Here is an 18,916-nt window from a genome sequence, read left to right as displayed (position 1 = left end):
AGACTAGTTCTTGCTGAACACTTTGAAAAAAAAAAAAAAAAACAGCTATTGCATACAATAAGTAAATTCTGTTTTTATATTGTATATCAATTCTAATGAATGGTTGTAATCCCATCATGTTGGTGCCTGTGTGGACACGGTTTGAAACTGTTGGAAGTTTTATCTAGAAAAATGACAAAAAATAAAAGTTTAACAGCCTTTGCATCATTATTTTTAGGAAGTCCTTGTGTTTTAACTTTCCTATCATGCATTGAATGATCCATTTTACAGAATTTTGAATTATATGCCTCTTTTATAAGATATGACTTAATAGATGCATATTTGTGTTAACTTATTAGACATGCATAATAAGTTATAACTTATAAGACATATTTAATAACTGTAATATTGACAGTATTACCTTCCCAGTTTGCTAATAATTTTTTAACTTTCGTACTTCTGATTCTGTGATTTGAGTTGTACAACTCAAGATTTGCTGCTATCTTATTTTGAGTAGATTGAAATGACAAAACCCAAATGAGTTAACAGAATTAATTATTTTCACAAAAAATAATAGTTATATTCTACTGATAGGTTTGAATTTATTTATTTCTAGACTGATTTGTTATCCCTAAGTTATTTCTGACTTTTAACTTACACCTGATCAAAACTTACACTACACTGTAATATAGTGATCTATTTATTGGTGACACATACACACACTGGTCAGGGCTGTCATTACTATACTTGTTTGTTATGCATGCAATGCATGTCTTCTTGAGCTGGGTCTGTTTTTCTAGAACCCTTCCATTTTTGTTTAAGATAGTTAATTTAGATTTGACTGAAAAAAGACAATATTTCTTCCATCATCATCATCACCAGTATAATTGAATGTAACTATTTTTTTCCAGGCAAAGGATGCTTAGTAAAAAACACTGGCAGGGAGATGTCTTATATAATGTATATTGAAAACATAAAGTTATTAACATTTTGGTACCTTTTAGTTATGACCCTACATTCTTCAGAGATGTTGGAAGTTTTTCCCACTTAGTTAGACTAAAAATTATATATTTAGTTTAATCCTTTATCCAAGTGTAAGCAAACAAAGTTTGCACTTGAGGTATCTTCAGGACTGGGGCAACTCGTGGCAAAGGTGGACTGAGTTCCCATCACTTTTCTTAGTATGCCATGATGCAAAGCACATCTCCTTGCGACATGTATAATGCTATGCATTATGAGAAGGGTCACTACCCAGACCAGTTTCCCTGTATTAAGAGTGGGGGTTACCTCTCCAAAAACTCGTGAGATCTCCCAGATCACTCAACAATAAGTGACCCAAAGGATCAAAACCTCAGCATTGTTTCCCCTCAGCAACAGGCTCACCCTATCACTGAAAAGAACTCTCTCAGTGTTTGGCTCTACCCAGTGGCAGGTTCATCTCACCACCAAGCAGAACTGCTCATATTTCATCTGAGGGGTAACAGCAACAGCTGTGCCTCAGTTAACTTCATGGGCTACAGCATTGCCATTCATTACCCCTCTACCTGGGTAACAGCAATGGCTGAGCCTCAGTATTTCATTGGCTACAGCATTGCTATCCATCACCCAAGCTTCCAACTGGTTTCGACCTTTATTGAGGTCTCTTCAGTGGGAGCCAGACCCAGAGGTGATACCAAGGTTGAAGTAATGCAGAAGTCATATTTCTATATGTCAGTTACCAAAAGGTGTCCACACCTTATTATTAAATTACTCTGGATTAGAGAAAGATGTTGGAAGTTTTTTCCACTTGGTTAGACTATAAATTATATATTTAGTTTAATCCTTTATCCAAGTGTAGGTGTGAACACATTTTGGTAACTGGCATATGGAAATATGACTTGCATTACTTCAACCTTGGTATCACCTCTGGGTCTGGCTCCCACTGAAGAGACCTCAATAAAGGTCGAAACCAGTCTGGGTAGTGACCCTTCCCATAATGCATAGCATTATACATGTCCAAAAGGAGATTTGCTTTGCATTATGGGATACAAAGGAAAGTGATGAGAACTCAGTCCACCTTTGCCACGAGTTTTCCCAGTCCTTAAGATACGCAAACTTTGTTTGCTTACACTTGGATAAAGAATTAAACTAAATATATAATTTATATTCTTCAGAGAAAGGAAGACAGAAATGAGCACATGCTTTCTTTTCATGCTTTATTAGGAAATGGCAGTAATAAAATAATTTTTGCATATAAAAATTTTATGTTATTATTTAACATCAAAATAAGTAATAAAAACATTGCTGAAACAAAAATAACCTTAACATTTACAGATTACAGATAATTAAAATTATCTGTATTAATGTATTATGTAAAAATATGGAAATCTTTTATCTAATTTTGAAATGGAGGACCTAGGTCACATCTACTAGCTATTTTAAGCTGAGCCACATGTTGTAGTTGCATTATGTGTATTAACTGTTCTTAGCTCTGAACTGTTACTGGTTCAAAAAACTTGAAATTATTATTCTTTACCATGAGTCTATACCATTTTGCATTTGTATTTTCTAGTGTTTGGTTTCTTCCCTTTGAGGATGCTATCAGATAAAATGGCAGCAAAAACATGTCCTTTATTCCTGAATGAATATTTACTCATACAAGAGTACTTCTAGTTTCATGATTTTTTAGTTATTAAAAATATTTTCAAAATTGAAGTATAAAAAATCAAAAATTAATACACTTTCTTAAAGTATGTTTTCAGATGAATGAATTATATGACATCTGACCTCTTACCAACTGATCTTCCAGGTTTTCCAACCATCTTGATGAGACCTAGTTCTGCCTTTGATGCTTTTCATTCTTATTTTTCCCATTCTTGCATAGATTATTCTAGTCTTGTGTTATAGTTCTGACCTGAGTAGGTTAGAAGTCATCTGGCTCACTGTATAATGCATATATTATTGTAGTCAACTACTTTACATTTATACAATAATTCTTCTTTTTTAGGTATCCATATTATAACAATACATGGACTACAGTGAAGAAAACGGGAGGTGAATATGCCAGGGACCTATCAGTATCCCACAGCTGTGAATGGATCAAAACATTCTCCAAGTGCTATTCATTTATCAATGGTTCCTTCAGAAAGACATTCGATTTGTAATATTAGTCAGCATGCCCGTTCAGGTTCTGTGGATAGTTTGGATAGTAACAGTGGTAGCAGCATTTGCAGCACTGGAGGACATTCTAGGCAGCTTTCTGGGGACAGTGGTGAATGTATCCCAACCAGGACAGTATCAAAAGTTCCAGCAATTCCCTCACATAATCCTTTACAATTTGTAAAAGTTAACACATCACCACTATATCGAAAGGCAAGTACATGAATGTCAAATAGAAAGTTATGTTTCTTGGGACATAGAAGGAGATCAGACTTGCAGATTTTTATAGTTTCAATAATATATTGAAAGTATTTATGGGTGAAAATCATGTTTCAAAACTAGGCGAATGCTTGCAAATCATTTGAAAAGAGCCATAGTAATTGGCATCACGGCATTAAGCACTAAAAAAAAGAAATTGTTGTAAAATCCTGAATTTATAATCATATATATTACCAAAAGTATTATTAGAATGCAAGTTTTTTTTTGTTTTTTTAAAAAAAGCATCATTGCTGACATGTTTCTCTCTCTCTCTCTCTCTCTCTCTTTCTCTCTCTCTCTCTCTCTCACACACACACACACACACAGAGTTTAAATCTAGAGTCCACTGCAGAGCTATTTTAAAATGATTGAAAACATTTTGCATTTTCTGTATTACATAGGTGCAAAATTCTTGTTTCATCATGGCAGTTGCCAGTACCACTATTATTATACAGCTATCTCCACAGTCATAACACTTATTGTGGGAAATCCATTATTCACATATTCGCCATCATTCTCACAATACCTATCATCTCCTTAAACTCATTCACTGATGAAGCACCCACAATCACTTCTGGCAACCCATGCCACTTTTTTCATTTTTCAAAAGACATGAAAAAAGTCTTTTGTGTCAATTCTATAAAACCTCTTTAATAATTTAAATGCTTCTATCATGTCTCTTCCTTTTCATCTATCAGCTAATTTTTGAAGCCTGCTGACCATCAATCTATTCTCATAGGGAGCATTCTACAGACCTGCCACAATTTTTGCCACTAGCCTCTGGATCCTCTCTGCAACTTCTTCATCCCCACGGAATCCTGGAGTCCATATCTTGTGTGCAATAGTCTGATGTAGCCTTATTAAAGCCTTATATAGAGGAACAACAGCCTCTCTATTCTTGCATATTAGTGTGTTCTTCAACAACCACATAATTTTATGTGCTGCTTTGGTTACCTTTGCAACATGCTTTCTGTCCACAATCACACCCAAGAGTCCCTAGCCTTATCATTTTCCTGCAGTTCAGTTCCATCAATATAGTACAAAGCTTCTGATCTCTTCCCAACCTTACACATGGTCACATTAAACTGGCAGGCCTTTACCCATACTGCTAGTCTGTTTTCCTGTAGGATCTCTACATCACTCACATTGCTCTTCCCAGTTTAGCATCATCAGCAAACAACTGAATATTTCCTGTCAGATCATTTCTTTTATCATTGATATACAAATTGAACAACAGAGGACCAAGTACTGAGCTCTGTGGTAAGCCACTGGTCGCTTGCCTTCTCCTAGATGCTGCTCCTCCATAAACCAATCTTTGATATCTGTCCATCAATCATCTTCTAATCCAAATCCCCAGATTCATATCATCCCCATTTGCTCCAATTTATGCAATAGAGTTCTATGTGGAATCTTGTCAAATGCTTCTGCAAAGTCTAGCAATATCACTGAGTTGCTATTTCCCTTATCCATTGTTACTTGATTATAAAAAGTAAGCAAATTACTAAGGCAAATTACTACCCCTTCATAAAACCATGTTGACCCTTATAGAGTATCATGTTCCTATCTACCCAATCCTGAATTTTGTCTTTCACCAATTTTTCTAATACCTTAACCACCACTCCTGAGATGCAGATTGGCCTATAATTTCTACTTCTGTCTTGGATCCTCCTTTATGCAAAGGGACTATTTTGTCCTCTTTCCATTCTATTGGCACCTTCTCGGTACTAAGGCTTAAATTAAACAGCTTAATCAGAAGAGCTGATAATTCCCTTTCACATTCTCATCATACACAGACCAACATGGCTGTGTTTGTATTAAGGTTCTGTAATATTTTAAGCACCTCCATTTCTTCAACCTCTATTCTCCTATCAGTTAGTGCCATGTCTGGCATTGCAGTGTTTCATTCCATTTCCTTCCCTGTCTATGACCATTCCACTTCTGAATCTATGTCCCCATAGTTGAAATCCCCCATAATAATTAATCGACCTGTACTCATCATTCTAATTTGCAAGTGCATGTCATCCACATTCTCCCATATACCTCCTGGATTATAGTAGCAACCAGTTACATATTTAGATCTCTTGGCCTCTATCTGACACCAGATAGTTTCAAATAAACTGCTCTCTGAATCTAATTTTTTGTATGTCTTGTTCCTGTGATGTACTTCTATTCTTTTTTGGCTTTAATTCTCATGCTATCATGTGTTTCTTCTGTCCTTTCTGAAGACACTATATCTCTTGCATCATATTTTATCATCTTCGGTGAACACGTCTTGCTAATGTCTATAATTTTTGGCCACATCCACCAAAAAACTCCTCAACCTTATTTTGAATACTTCTGGCATTAGTAAATATAAACTGCAATACATCCTTCATCCCACAACCTCCCTTACACTTTGTGTCACTTAGTCCACTAAAGTTAACCTGGGGTGTTACATTTTGCATCATGTGATCACTCTTCCACTTACTAACCTCTAGGTTAGTAAGTGGGAGGGTGATCATGGCCCAACATTCACCTGCATACCCCCCCAACATGCTAGTTTCCTTGCCTTTGTACTTCTGAACTTTCACTGAACAACACTTTCTCAAGACTCCTGACACCAAATTCATTTAGATGCAAGCCATCTATGCTATGTAAATCCTTCCTTCCATCAAACTCACTTCACAAGTCCACAAACTCCACACCATTCCTCCTGCACAATCTGCACACTGACTCATTCACGATCGCAGCTCTCCATCTCAACTTAATAATTAATATAATATTAGTGTACAAATGGGAGGCTTATCTTCATAATTGTTTTCTGTACATTTCTCTGTCAGAAATTGAAAATAAATTCTATGTATATATGTATGTACAGGGTGTTCGGGATAAATTTGACAGTTCCGTAAGGAAAAAGAAAATCTTCTTTGTATCTATTAAATTTAATGAATTGACAAAAAAACATTACAGGCAGAGTTAATTACAATACTATCAACAAGATTTACTCAAAATAACCACCATTAGCATCGATCACAGCTTCAATTCTGCTTCGGAACCTCGAACAAGCTGATGCTACAGTCTCCCTGGGAAGGGCCGCAAAAACTGTTTTAATTTTATCCATTAACTGGGCTTTTGTATTACTGGAAGTGCGATTGGTGTCTTTTTCAACTGCGCCCCATACAAAATAATCCATGGGGTTAAGGTCTGGGGAGTTTGGAGGCCAAACATTTGGACTGTTGAAGTCGTAGAAATTTTCAGACAACCATTTTTGACTTTTCCCAGAGGTGTGGCAAGGGGCCGAATCCTGCTGCCATACATACGGCCTACCATTGGCTACCCTTGTTATCCAGGGCTTGACTACAGTTAGCAACTCCACGAACAAAGCCCGAATTCCAATGCCAGGGTTCTTCAACACCTGTTCCTGCAGATTTGCGAGGAATTCTGCTGTACGAACGCAATCAGATCGTCTGCTAGGGATCTTTCTTCTTGATACATCCTCGTAGTCACCATTGCAAGTCTCTAGTTCATGCCTGATTGTTTTTACTGTATTCAGGGAGCATTGGGCAGCAGTCGTAATATCCTTATTTTGATGGCGGGCACGAATCATCATGATACAAGTTATTCTCTTCCATGATTCAGGTGGGTTCCAGCTATTCATCCTTTCTGACATCTTGTATATGAATGAAGAAGGGTCCAAACTTTTAAATGAAGAGAAGTGTGTGTTAATACATGTAACTTACGGAAAAATATAATTAATTATAAATATGTCAAATTTATCCCGAACACCCTGTATATATATAAACTCTAGGAATTCGTTGTGTCCTCCTTCTCCCACCATCCCACTTCGAGTCCTGAAAGTATTTCATTAAACAACAGTCTCCGATTTTGGTAGAAAGGGTTATATGTTGAGTATTCATAATTTTTCAGGAAATTACTTCCAATATTTTGGCTATGTTACATTGCCATCTTTAGGGATCACAAACAATGATATGTGCAAGCAGGCATTGACACTTTGTAAATGAGGCTGAAGAAAGGCAACTAAAGTCATGTGTAGAGTCCCAAATGGTACCTCCTAGTGGCTAAATTAGGTGTTCTTAGCTACTGGACTAAAGATCTGAGGATGAGTGCTTGCCAAAATTGGGGCAGTTTCTGGACCCAAATTTGCTGAGGTTAGGGATGGTTTCTCAGTGCTGAGGCAGATTCCATGAATAGCCTCTCATATTTGTATTTTCTGCCATGCAGTAGAGTGGGACCCCCTTCCAGTGTATCCTCTAGTGAGTTTGAACTAATAGGGTGGAATGCAGTTATGCTATCAACCAAACACAGCCTCAGCAGAGGTCAGTTGATACATGCCAAGCACACATTTTGTTTAAAACTTCCTTTAGATTTTTTAGTTATTGAAAAATCAATTAGATAGACCTATACTTATCTGCAACAATACAGTGACAAAAATATAAATGTAAAATAAGGTAATTGAAATAATAAAAAAAAAACTGCCTTGTACCACCTAAAGACTTTTTCATGTACCCTTAGGAGTACATGTAACACACTTGGGAAAAACTGCTTTAGGGAATTAACAACACCCAGACCTATTTAACATGAGTCTTGCAGCAGGGTGAGTGCCAAAGGAGTGGAAAATTGGAAACTTTTTTTGTTTCACTTAACACTGTGGAGGTCGGGTCGAAAAAATTGCAGCCAGGTCTCGTGTATCTGAGAGATACACTCATTACTAGTATGTGCTAAAATGCAATAAAACTTAAAAAAAAAAACACTGCAAATATAATACATGATGGTTTATTTATTTTCAGTTATAATCTAGAAATTATTGAACAAAGAAAAAAACAACAAAAATAACTAAACTAATACTATACTATCGGAGTTCGCAGTATCTCTCAGATATGATTTACCATCAAATATCACTTTCTTTCGCATTCGACTCTATCATTCTCATCATCAGACACGAGTAACATTCTGAATCTCTTCAACATCTGATGGATTATCCGATCGATATATTTTCCAGCCATTTTCAACGGTAAATAAAAAAAAAAAACTAACCAATACTACACCGACATCGGAGTTCGTAGTATTTCTCAGATACAATTTACTGTCAAATATCACAAACCTTTACATAACATGTGTTAAACCAAATTGACAGCAAAAAACAGTGTGGAATATCACTCGTAACATATGCACACACAGCTAGTCATGACCTTCAAGCTATACATTGAATATGTGTAAGAATATTTATATTAAACAATTTGCATGTATCTGTCAGATCATCTGCGACCTCTGCAGGGTTAACAGAGGTGGTAGATGGGAATAAGACTGAGACTACAAATTATAAGCCAGTCTGTGTGTCTGAAATTGTTAAGGTTAGCAATGGTTTGTTAGGGGAAGGTCATGTTTTAGCAATCTGCTAGTACTACAATAAAATGACAAATTCAGTGGATAAGGAAGATTCATATATAGTGGTGTACTTGGATTGTTCAAAGGCTTTTGACAGATTGCTACACAACAAGTTGGTTATTAAATTGAAATGAATGGGATTGGATATATATAATTAAACATTTATTTAAAAGAAATACTACATTAATCATTTGCTTCATGTGGAAGTAATATTTAACTGCCTTAGTGACCGATGCTGTTGTAGTTATTATACATGTTTTTATGAATAAAATTTAGTTTATTTCTTTCAAGAGGTTACATGCTAGTCGGTATTCATTGTGAATAATTTATATTTCTTTTTTTTTTTTTTTTTTCTTCCACCAGAGGTCAGACTAGGATAAACAACTAACAGATTTATTTTACTTTTGTGCAGTGTCATGTCCTGTACATATGAATATTTTCCTGATGATGACCTCAATACAGATGTTGACACTTTGTGTTATTTTCATAATTATAAATAAAATAATTACTCCAGCATGTGTGTGTTTTTGTCTTCATAAATTCTTCACAATGAAAATTTAGTTTAGTATGGCTAGTTCAGTTCCTTACCTGACATGAATACTTAGATGCTGATTATCATTCATGTTGATACTTATTGGAAAGAAAAAAGTGTCTAAGGTAATAATTAACTAAATTTGTTTATTATACCTGTACAAGGTAAATATAATCACTTTGCTTCTACATGTCAAGGTCCCTCTCATCATTGCCATAATCTGTTGTGATGTTCTTGCCTTGGTCACCCAGGCAGCATCACATTCACAATGATAAGATTTGTATGTGCACAAAGGCATTCTGAAGAAAGGCAAATGAATAGACTGAGTATCCTACATTTCTAGTTGGCAGTAGATGTGATAAGGTGATCTTAAATGTTGAGTGGACAGTTTCATAATAATGTTCTCCCAAATTTTTGACAGTTTGAGGCAGCTATGATATGGAGATTCCATTTTTTTACTCCCACCAATTTTTTTGTGGAACATTTTGTCTTGGACTCTGCTCTCACAAACCCACATATGGCTACACTACTTCAATATAACATTTGATCAGAATGTAAATTACATTTGAAAAGAAATTAGATTTTTGTTTTAATCCTTTACCCAAGTGTGAGCAAACAAAAGTTTCCACATGAAGTATCGTCACAGCTAGGCTGTTTAGACCTAGGCTATAGAGGCTGTTAGTTCTACACCAGATTGCCTTTATATCCCATAATGTAGAGGACATTGGATGTATTACTGAAAGGGTCAATATCCACACCAGTTTCAACTTTTATATTGAGTCCTTACAGGAGTTAGATGAAGATAATAAGTGCTAAATGAATGCAGAAAGTCATCTTCATCTTCATCTTCTTCTCTTCAAGGATTAGCATTTGCTTGTTCCAACTTCACTAGTCTTTCCATCTTGTTGCTGGTCTTCCTCTCTCTCTCTCTCTCTCTCTCTCTTTCCCTTTGGTTTATATCTATCCACCTCTTTTGGTAACTGATATCTTTCCACAGAATCTTTCTGCAGAAAGCCATATTTTCTATATATAAGTAGCAAAACAAGAATATAATTTCTTGTCAAGTATTTACTTGTGAAAATGAAATAAGTTGCTGCAACTTTTTTTATCTCTCATCCAGAATTTAATACACCATTTTGCTACTGTATATGAAAACATATGCTTCTTCACACTGAGGTATGCTGTACATTTGGGATACTGAAGCAAATGTGAAGTCAACAGACAGCCTGTATATATACAAGTATCTTGGTTTTGAAGATACTTCAGTATAAAAATTTGTGTGCTCACATTTGGCTAAAGGATTTAAACAAGGATATTATTATGAACATCAGACCTCCATGGAGTCTTTGTTCAATGCCAGATTAACCCTGGTGTGATACCACAGTTGTACCAGAGTTTCTGCTCTTGAAAGCAACCCAAAATTAGGAAACTGAGCAAACAAAAATGCCATATTTACTCAAATATAACTCTCTCACATATATCTCACACTTCTGATTTTACTTTACAATAAAAGAAATGAAAAAGTTTTGCACATAGTTCACACATGAAAAAAAGTTTAAACTTTAAGAAATAGATAGTGAATGTTGTTATGGAAGTTTCAGATTTTGGAACTCAGCTCAGCTGAAGAGAATCAGCATTTCAACTCAGCAATCACTGGTTTGCCTTTTTCGTTGAATCACATGATCTTTTGTTAATACCACACCAATCATAATGCATTGAGATGGAAGGAACCAGTACAGGAAATGTGGGGGTGAGAGCACTGACCTCCTCCTCGATCTTGGATTGCATGAGATGGATTAAGACCATCATTAGAACTGTTGTGCAACTGGAGTTTGAGAGCTTGGGACTTTACAAGGCCTTGATAAGATCTCACTTGGACTATTGTGTCAGGTCTGGTCTCCTAGTTTCCATTGTGATTCTGATATATTGGAGAGAGTACAAAGGAGAGTGTTAAAAATGATATCAGGATTGTGGAATACTGATTATGAAGATAGGTTGAGAATTTGTAAACTGCACTTGCAAACAGGAAAAAGAGGGGTGATATGATTGAGACTTACAAACTTCTGAAAGGGTCATACAGGATTTCAACTGATGGAATTTTTCAATTTACGGAGGATGGGGAAAGGACGAGAGGGCATCCTTGGAATCTGAGAATGAAGACTGCCAAGAAGGGTGTGAGGGCTAGATTTTTCTCTCAGAGGGTGGTGTGTGATTGGAATCGATTGCCTTTGGATGTGAGTGCAAGCAGTGTGAATGAATTCAAGAATAAGTATGATAGCTGGTATGTGTAGTATGTGGCCTCCCTCGATGAGTCTCTGACTCCCTGGAGGTCTCTCTTAATAATAATAATAATGATAATAATGATTTTGCCAGAAATAATTAATTTAATTGCAGAAGCATTGTCGCTAAAAAATTCAAATATATTGCACGATGAAGGTGGATGGCTGATCATGTAAATAGCGTTGCTAATTAAAATTTAAGTGCATTAGTTTTTTAAATAATGTGAGCAATTATATTTATAATGCATACCGAGGATTTAATTATAATTATTGCTTACACTTGGATAAAGGATTAAACCAAGTATATAATTTCTTGGTATTTTTAATTTATAGTAAAACCAAGTGGAAAAACTTCCAACAACTTTCTCTAATCCAGAGTATTTTAATAATAAGGTGTGGACACCTTTTCCAACTTACACAAATAAAGTTGCCTCAAACTACTAAAAATATGTGAGGTTATTATTATGAGACCATCAGATCAGCCTAACATTTAAGATCACCTTTTTGTGTATGTTGAGGATGCCAATCTTGTCTTTGCCCTCCTTTTGCATGTGTGATCTTACTTCTGTGCCTTGTGAAGAAACCTAGATGATAAAGGCAAAATAAAAATATTAAATCAATTTATTTAATTTTCCTCTCAGGAGTTCATTCCTTTCCATTACTTAATAATATGAAAGTTCAATTACTTGTCAAGGATTTTCAAATATATATTTATTTATTTTAAAAGTCATGCATAATCGAAATCAATTTCTACAAAGTGCTGAGATGGAATTTACTATAAAAGAAATTTTTGTAAAAAGTAATTTTTATGACCTTTTGAATGTAGTTCTGAACTGACAGTATCATTTGTCTAAGTTGAAAAATTCAAAAACTCATTAAATCAACTTCATTTATGTGAAATATCTTAAAATGTTAGACATATGGTTTGATTTTTATTTGATGAAAGCTTTTTTAAATCTTGGACTTTTTATACTTGGAATAAATTGTTTGATTAATGATAAATATATTACAAAATAATATGCATTAATCATTGATATATTATACCAATAATTAATAAAGGATTTATTAAAACTTAAATTTTAAATTCAAAAGTATTTAAGAAGCAGGCCATTTTAAATACAGAGAAAATGCCCATATCTTAATTCCTGTGCACCTCAGTAACATGCGATATTGTGAGCTACATGATATCTCATCTTTTAATATTCTTCTAGTTATTCAATCTTTCCAAACTGAAGCCTAACATCCAAATGTCAATTTTTGCAGTTTGACCAATTATCTAAACAATAATTCTCTATCTAACATCTGAATATTAACCATATTCTAACATCTGATTACACAAAGCATCAAAATTTGCATTAAAGCAAAAGTAGATGATTTTGCAAAAATGGCATCTATATTGTTCTATAATCCACGGTTTACTTAAGAAAATTATTTTTGTTCATTAAAGTTCATTAGTATTACATTATTATTGAGTCAATTCATGATGATAATCCTTGTTGTATGATGTCTCTCATATACAGTGCAAAGTCATTTTGTTATATATGCTGAAGTGATTAACATCTACAAAACAAGCATTCACTTCTCAGATTATACAAGAATATGAGTTACATCTTGAATATAAAGTGGGAGATAAAGACTGGATGTGGGCTCCCTATGCATATTGTTGCACATTTGCACAGTATTTAAAGGATACCCACTCATCAGTTACACTTGCTATCTTACTCGTATGGAGACAACCTAGCGGTGATTTCTGCCCCTATTTAACAAATATCTCCAGTTTTTTTTTTTTTTTGGCAAAGTCAAAATGTGTAGCAAAATACTTAAACCTGCCATGATAGTTCTCATGTTAGTTCATTGCCATTGAGATACATGATAGTTCATTGCCAGTTCCTAATCCATCTAGCACATGATCTGCAGATGAAGAGTTCTACTGATGGATATGAAAGTGTAGAATCATGTTGTCATGACCTGTATCAAGTTATGCAAGGCATTTGTCAACCAAAGCAGAGTTAAGAAATCTTGTGACAGATCTGAATCTCATCAAGATATAAGAAATCTTAAGATCTAGACTGTAAGGTCTAGACTGAATATGCCTGGTTGGCCGAGTGATTAGCATATCCGCTCTCCAGTCAAAGTGCTGCGGGTTTGAATCCCGCCTTGGGCATGGATGTTTGTCATTGTCTGTGAAAATACTAATGGTGGTCGGCGGTAGATGGCATTCGTGTAGATGAAGGTAGTTGTGGCTCGTGGAGTGGTGGAGACGGAGAGTTGTAGAGTAGATGCCCTTCCTCGATGAGTCTTTGGACTCCCTGGAGTGTTATATAATAATAATAATGATAATAATGTTGAAACTTCTGCACAAAAGGCAGAAAATTATCTCATTATGAAATCATCAGAAAATTTTAATTTTATTTTACTTAACTTTAGTTTAACTTTCTAACAAAGGATTGCTGCGAGATTGAGAGGATTTTTGCTCTCCTGCTCTCCCTCTCTAATGAGAATCAACTGTTTGAAAAAGTTGCCAAGCCAGAAAAAAATAATTTAAGCACTAATAAGAGGCAAACTTATTGGAGGTGGCTTGAAAAAGTTCCATGTTTGATTTCTAGAGTAGGGTTTCTAGACTATGTTAAAAAATAAATAAATAATACAAAAAAAATATATAAAATTAATAAAAATGGACAACAAAATCCCTAGCCATCCACAGTACAAATGTACTACAGCTTTATAAAAATAAAAAATAATAAAAAAAAAACTTTCATGCTGGAAGCCACATAAAAAATTACAGGCTCATGGGCAGAGTTTGTGGTTTGTGACTTTTAAGTAGTGCAAACCAAGAAAAATTCTTTGCTAAAGGTTTTATTCTCATAAGCTCGCTGGTAAATTTCAAAACTTTTTAAATTCTCTTTCTATATTTGGTTATAAAATATGGATGTATCTGTAATATCCTCCATTTTTTACATGTTAAAATTATAAAATAAAAAAAAATAAAAGTATAATTTTTTTAACATTATATTTTGATTTCTCTTAATTTTATATAATATTATAATTTTGATTTTTCTTAATTTTATATACTATTAATTTTTTATTTTACTAACATGTTATCATGATCCAGATATAAAAATGGAAAAATAATAACTTTGCCATACATTACAGCATAAAATCTGTTCACTAATGGGAATGATCTTTTGTTTAACTAAAGAACTCCCTCCCCATTCAGGAACAATTCTCAAATGAACCAACTTGGAGCGACTAACTAAAATGCCTATTACATGAGGCTGTTTCATTGCTCTTGATTTTATTATTATTATTATTATTAAACAAGACCTCATGGAGTCAAAGACTCATCTAGGAGGTCCTTTTATCTCCCACACATCTCATCATACCGGGTCTTAAACACATTCAAACTCCCTGCAGACACCACACTCTCAGGCAAGGCATTCCAATCATTCACAACTCTGCACGAAAAAAACCTGCCTCTCACTCCCCTACAATTTATAGCCATATTAGTCACATAATGATATTATTGTATTATATTTAAAGAAAACACACTGCTATATAAAATGAATAACATATTTATTTCAGTCATTGAATAGTTTCATTAATACATAATAAAATTTTAATAATCATTTATAATCTATATGAAACAATACTTTAGTTTACTAAAGTTAAAATTATAATAAGTTAGACACTTTTCTATTTCGGATTTGTAAATTTAAATTTAGGTAAGGTCTCGAATCTCGAGTTGAGATTCAAGACTTATGACAAGAAAGATTAGAAAATTTCCCTGAAATTACATCCCAGGAATTCCTGAGAGAGAAACTCAACTTAGTAATAGTATATGTTTGTCTTTATTTCATTAATTTTTTATTTATCAGTACACTTTTGAAACTGATAATTTACAACTTTATCATATATAATATTTTTTCATAGGCTGAAACTCAGCTCAAGTTAGCCAAAGAGGTTAAAAAGTCAAGAGAAAAACTCAGAGAAGATGAAGAAGAATGGCAAACAGTACGTATTATGTACAATAATCTCTCAATTATCTGATCTTCAAATAACTACACCCTCAATTAACCAGTCCTTACTTATTTAAGGACTGGTTAATTGAGGTTACATGTTAGTAAACTCTCCCAGAACAGCATTATGTAACCGTACATTCAGTTAACCAACCAGCAAATCATTTTTCCAAAGGGATCAGATAATTGACAGATTGTATATCATTAAGCATTTTTTAAGTAGTAATATTTTTTAAGTAGTATTTATGTAACAGAAAGACTAGAAAGAATAATTTCTGTGTTTTCAGAACTTAGACAGTTGGAAATCCAGAAGACGGAAACAGTCTGAAAAACTCATTCAAAGAGCTGAAGAAATGAGGCAAATTGAGGAGCAAGATCAAATGAGACAACTTCAGCAAAAGAAAACCAAGACAAAAACATTTTCAGAAATGATTGGAGGAAAGTAAGTTGGCAATTTTTTCCTTCTGCATTAATATTTATTTGTGTGTGTGGAGAGAGAGTGAGTGAGCTCCTGCTGAATAATTTCCTTGGACAGCATGTGACAGATGCAGCACAAGATTTTAAAGTTGGAGATTTGTGTGAAGTTGATATAAACAGAACAGGATGCTGTTATAGGCCAGGAAATGAGGACATACGTTGTGAAATGTTTAGACAAATTAGTTGGACAAGTAAAAAGAAGGTGATCCTAATGGGAGATTTTGATTATGGAAATATATACTGGAAAGAATAGCATATGGAAGCAAGGAGAGTTCCTATGGGAAATCCATCTTACATAGCATGCGTGGAAGCAATGCAAGATTATGCTTTGGATTTGGTGATAACATCAATATTATTGTGAATGAGACATCAAATTGGTATTAGCTACTGAGAGTGATCATGAGATACTTGAGCAGTAGCCAAGTTGAGGAAGACATAGTCAATAAACTCATCAATGAGCACAACTAGCATCAGTATCATGGGATGGAGCTGAAATGGAAAAAGATTGATTTAGTGTGAAACCATTAAAAGCAATCTGAAATAAGCAATATAATTGCATACTACAGCATAAGTCAGGTAAATAACATAGATGCCAAATGGAGAGGTAATGATAGATATTGTATGAATAATGGTTAACATGGGTCTCCCACTATAAGTCTTTTGACTCCATGTAGATACCTGTATAATAATAATAAGATAAGGTAGGCACGAAATGGATGAATAATGGAATTCATCAACTAATACTGCGATAAAAGAAGTTTTTATGAAAGAGATAAAATCATAGTCAATATGACAAGTGTAAGATATAGGCTGGAAGGATGGTGAGGAAAAGGAGAACACAGTATAAGAGGAGAGGAGAAGCCAGTCCAAAGAAAATTCCAGAGAAGTCTTCTGCTTTATAGTAAGAAAGAGGAAGAATGATTATGAAGAGTAATACTAGTGGGTAGCAGAATTATTGAATTGTGAGATATAAAAGGATAATACTTGTCATTTTGCAAAGGTAAGGAGAATATCACAAGGACTAAAAGTGTATGAACCAAAGGCATACAAGGTGTTGAGTAGGCATGGTATCAATAAGACTATGGGGTTTGACTATATATTACCATGTATTTTTAGAAATGTGTAAAAGAGTTAGCTGTGCCTGTGACCTGTTTGTTTAGTGAGTGTCTTGCAGTATGGAGAGTAACAAAATAGTGCCACTAAAGAATGTGGTGGCAGAACAGGGGTTTCTGATTATAAATCAGTCTATATATTTGCTTTTTTTTTTTTTTCCTTTGGTTTTAATATTGGAGATTTAGTTAGGGTAGAATATAGAATTGAGTTAATAGGCATGGGATTCTCTGTGAAAGTCAGTGGGTTTGTAAAAGAGACATCATGACAGCATTTGACAGAAAATGCCTTCATGAAGTAAGATGGTGTACAAGTTGAGGGAGATAAGGAATGAATAATAGATTAGTGAGATGAACAGGAGATGGTTACTAATGAACACCAGACTGTTCAAAGTAGAGCAGTATTCCAGAAGAGGAAGATAGATTGGTAACTCCAGGACTTTATTGGCATTCCACTGGTGTTAATCTTATTTGTGGATGATATTTTATATAGTTTGACAAGGAAGATTCAGTCATTTACTGCTGATATGAAGTTGCAAAGTTTGCAAGAGTTTATGAGGAGTGATACATATGTTAAGCCCCCCCCCTCCAAGGAGGGTTTAAATAGACTGATATCTTGACAAGTAAGTGAAATTGCTGTTTTTTAATTTGTTATTTTTTAAATGTCATCTCAACTATGAAAAGTCATAAAATATAACACATTGAGGATAAAGGTTAAATAATAAGAAATTCTGCTCTATGGAACAAACATGAAACTTTTTATTTGAAATGTCACTTCAGACCCGCAATAAACAGGGTAGCAGTCAAGTTGTAATATTGCTATTTTTTTTTTTAAAGATCTGCCTTAAAAACTCAAAGAGCATATAAGCTCATCCACAGCAGGCTTTTACAAACACCCATGCCCACAGTGGGACTTGAACCATGACCTATTGGTCGGTGAGTGGGTGTGTGCTATCCACTTGGCCATTCAGGCCGGCATGTAAGGTTTTGTAAAGTTTTGCACTTCGAAATGCAGAAATATACTTCAAGGAGTTATATTTGAAGAAGTGGATGAGATTTTTTAAATTCACTTCCCATCTTTAATTCTTTTAGATTCATAATAGCTTTTGTTATTGCTTTTCCCCTGCTTATTCAGTTTGAATGCCCATTATAATGCTCTCCCATTTTATTATTCTTCTCAGAAAATGCTATATACGAGGGTTGTTCAATAAGTCCATGCAAAAATGAAGAAAAACATAATTTTTTTTGGACAATTTTTTTTTCTTTTCAACGTAGTCCAGTGATGCTTGAGTTTTTTGATCCTGTCCATATAGTATGATTTGTCCAACTCTTCAAAATAGGTAGTTGTTTTGGCAATCACCTCATCATTTGATGAAAATCTCTTTCCTGCGAGCCATTTTTTCATGCTTGGAAACAGGTAGTAGTCCGAGGGAGCCAAATTTGGAGAGTAGGGGTGGGATGCGAAAGGACTTCGTAGCATAAATTGAACAATTTTGCGGTCACAATTGCAGAAGAGTGAGTTGGTGTGTTGTCGTGGTGAAAAAGAATCTTCTTTTTCACCAAGTGTGGTCGTTTTTCCTTCATTTCATTATTTAAATGATCCAGCAAAGATGCATAATACACTCCAGTAATTGTTTTGCCCTTTTCCAAGAAGTCTATGAAGATTATGCCACAGGCATCCCAGAAGACGGTGGCCATAACCTTTCCTGCTGAAGGAACAGTTTTTGCTTTCTTTGGTGCAGA

At 34.5% G+C, this 18,916-nt stretch overlaps 1 protein-coding gene across 1 annotated transcript in view; it reads left to right on the top strand.

The window, feature by feature from the left end:
- LOC150105690 (uncharacterized) overlaps window positions 1-18,916 on the top strand; it is a 124,525-nt gene that overhangs the window by 71,865 nt on the left and 33,744 nt on the right. Inside the window, exons 2-4 of the mRNA XM_090394530.1 lie at window positions 2,966-3,330; window positions 15,502-15,582; window positions 15,875-16,029. Of these exons, the coding sequence (XP_090250656.1) occupies window positions 3,019-3,330; window positions 15,502-15,582; window positions 15,875-16,029 (548 nt within the window). The 5' untranslated portion in view covers window positions 2,966-3,018. The remainder of the gene's footprint in view (window positions 1-2,965; window positions 3,331-15,501; window positions 15,583-15,874; window positions 16,030-18,916) is intronic.

Source organism: Typopeltis vanoorti, chromosome 6 (assembly GCF_054136105.1).
Source record: "Typopeltis vanoorti isolate ZY-2024b chromosome 6, IOZ_Tvanoo_1.0, whole genome shotgun sequence".
In the NCBI taxonomy this organism is placed as follows: Eukaryota; Metazoa; Arthropoda; class Arachnida; order Uropygi; family Thelyphonidae; genus Typopeltis; species Typopeltis vanoorti.
This window is presented reverse-complemented; position numbering and strand designations above follow the sequence as displayed.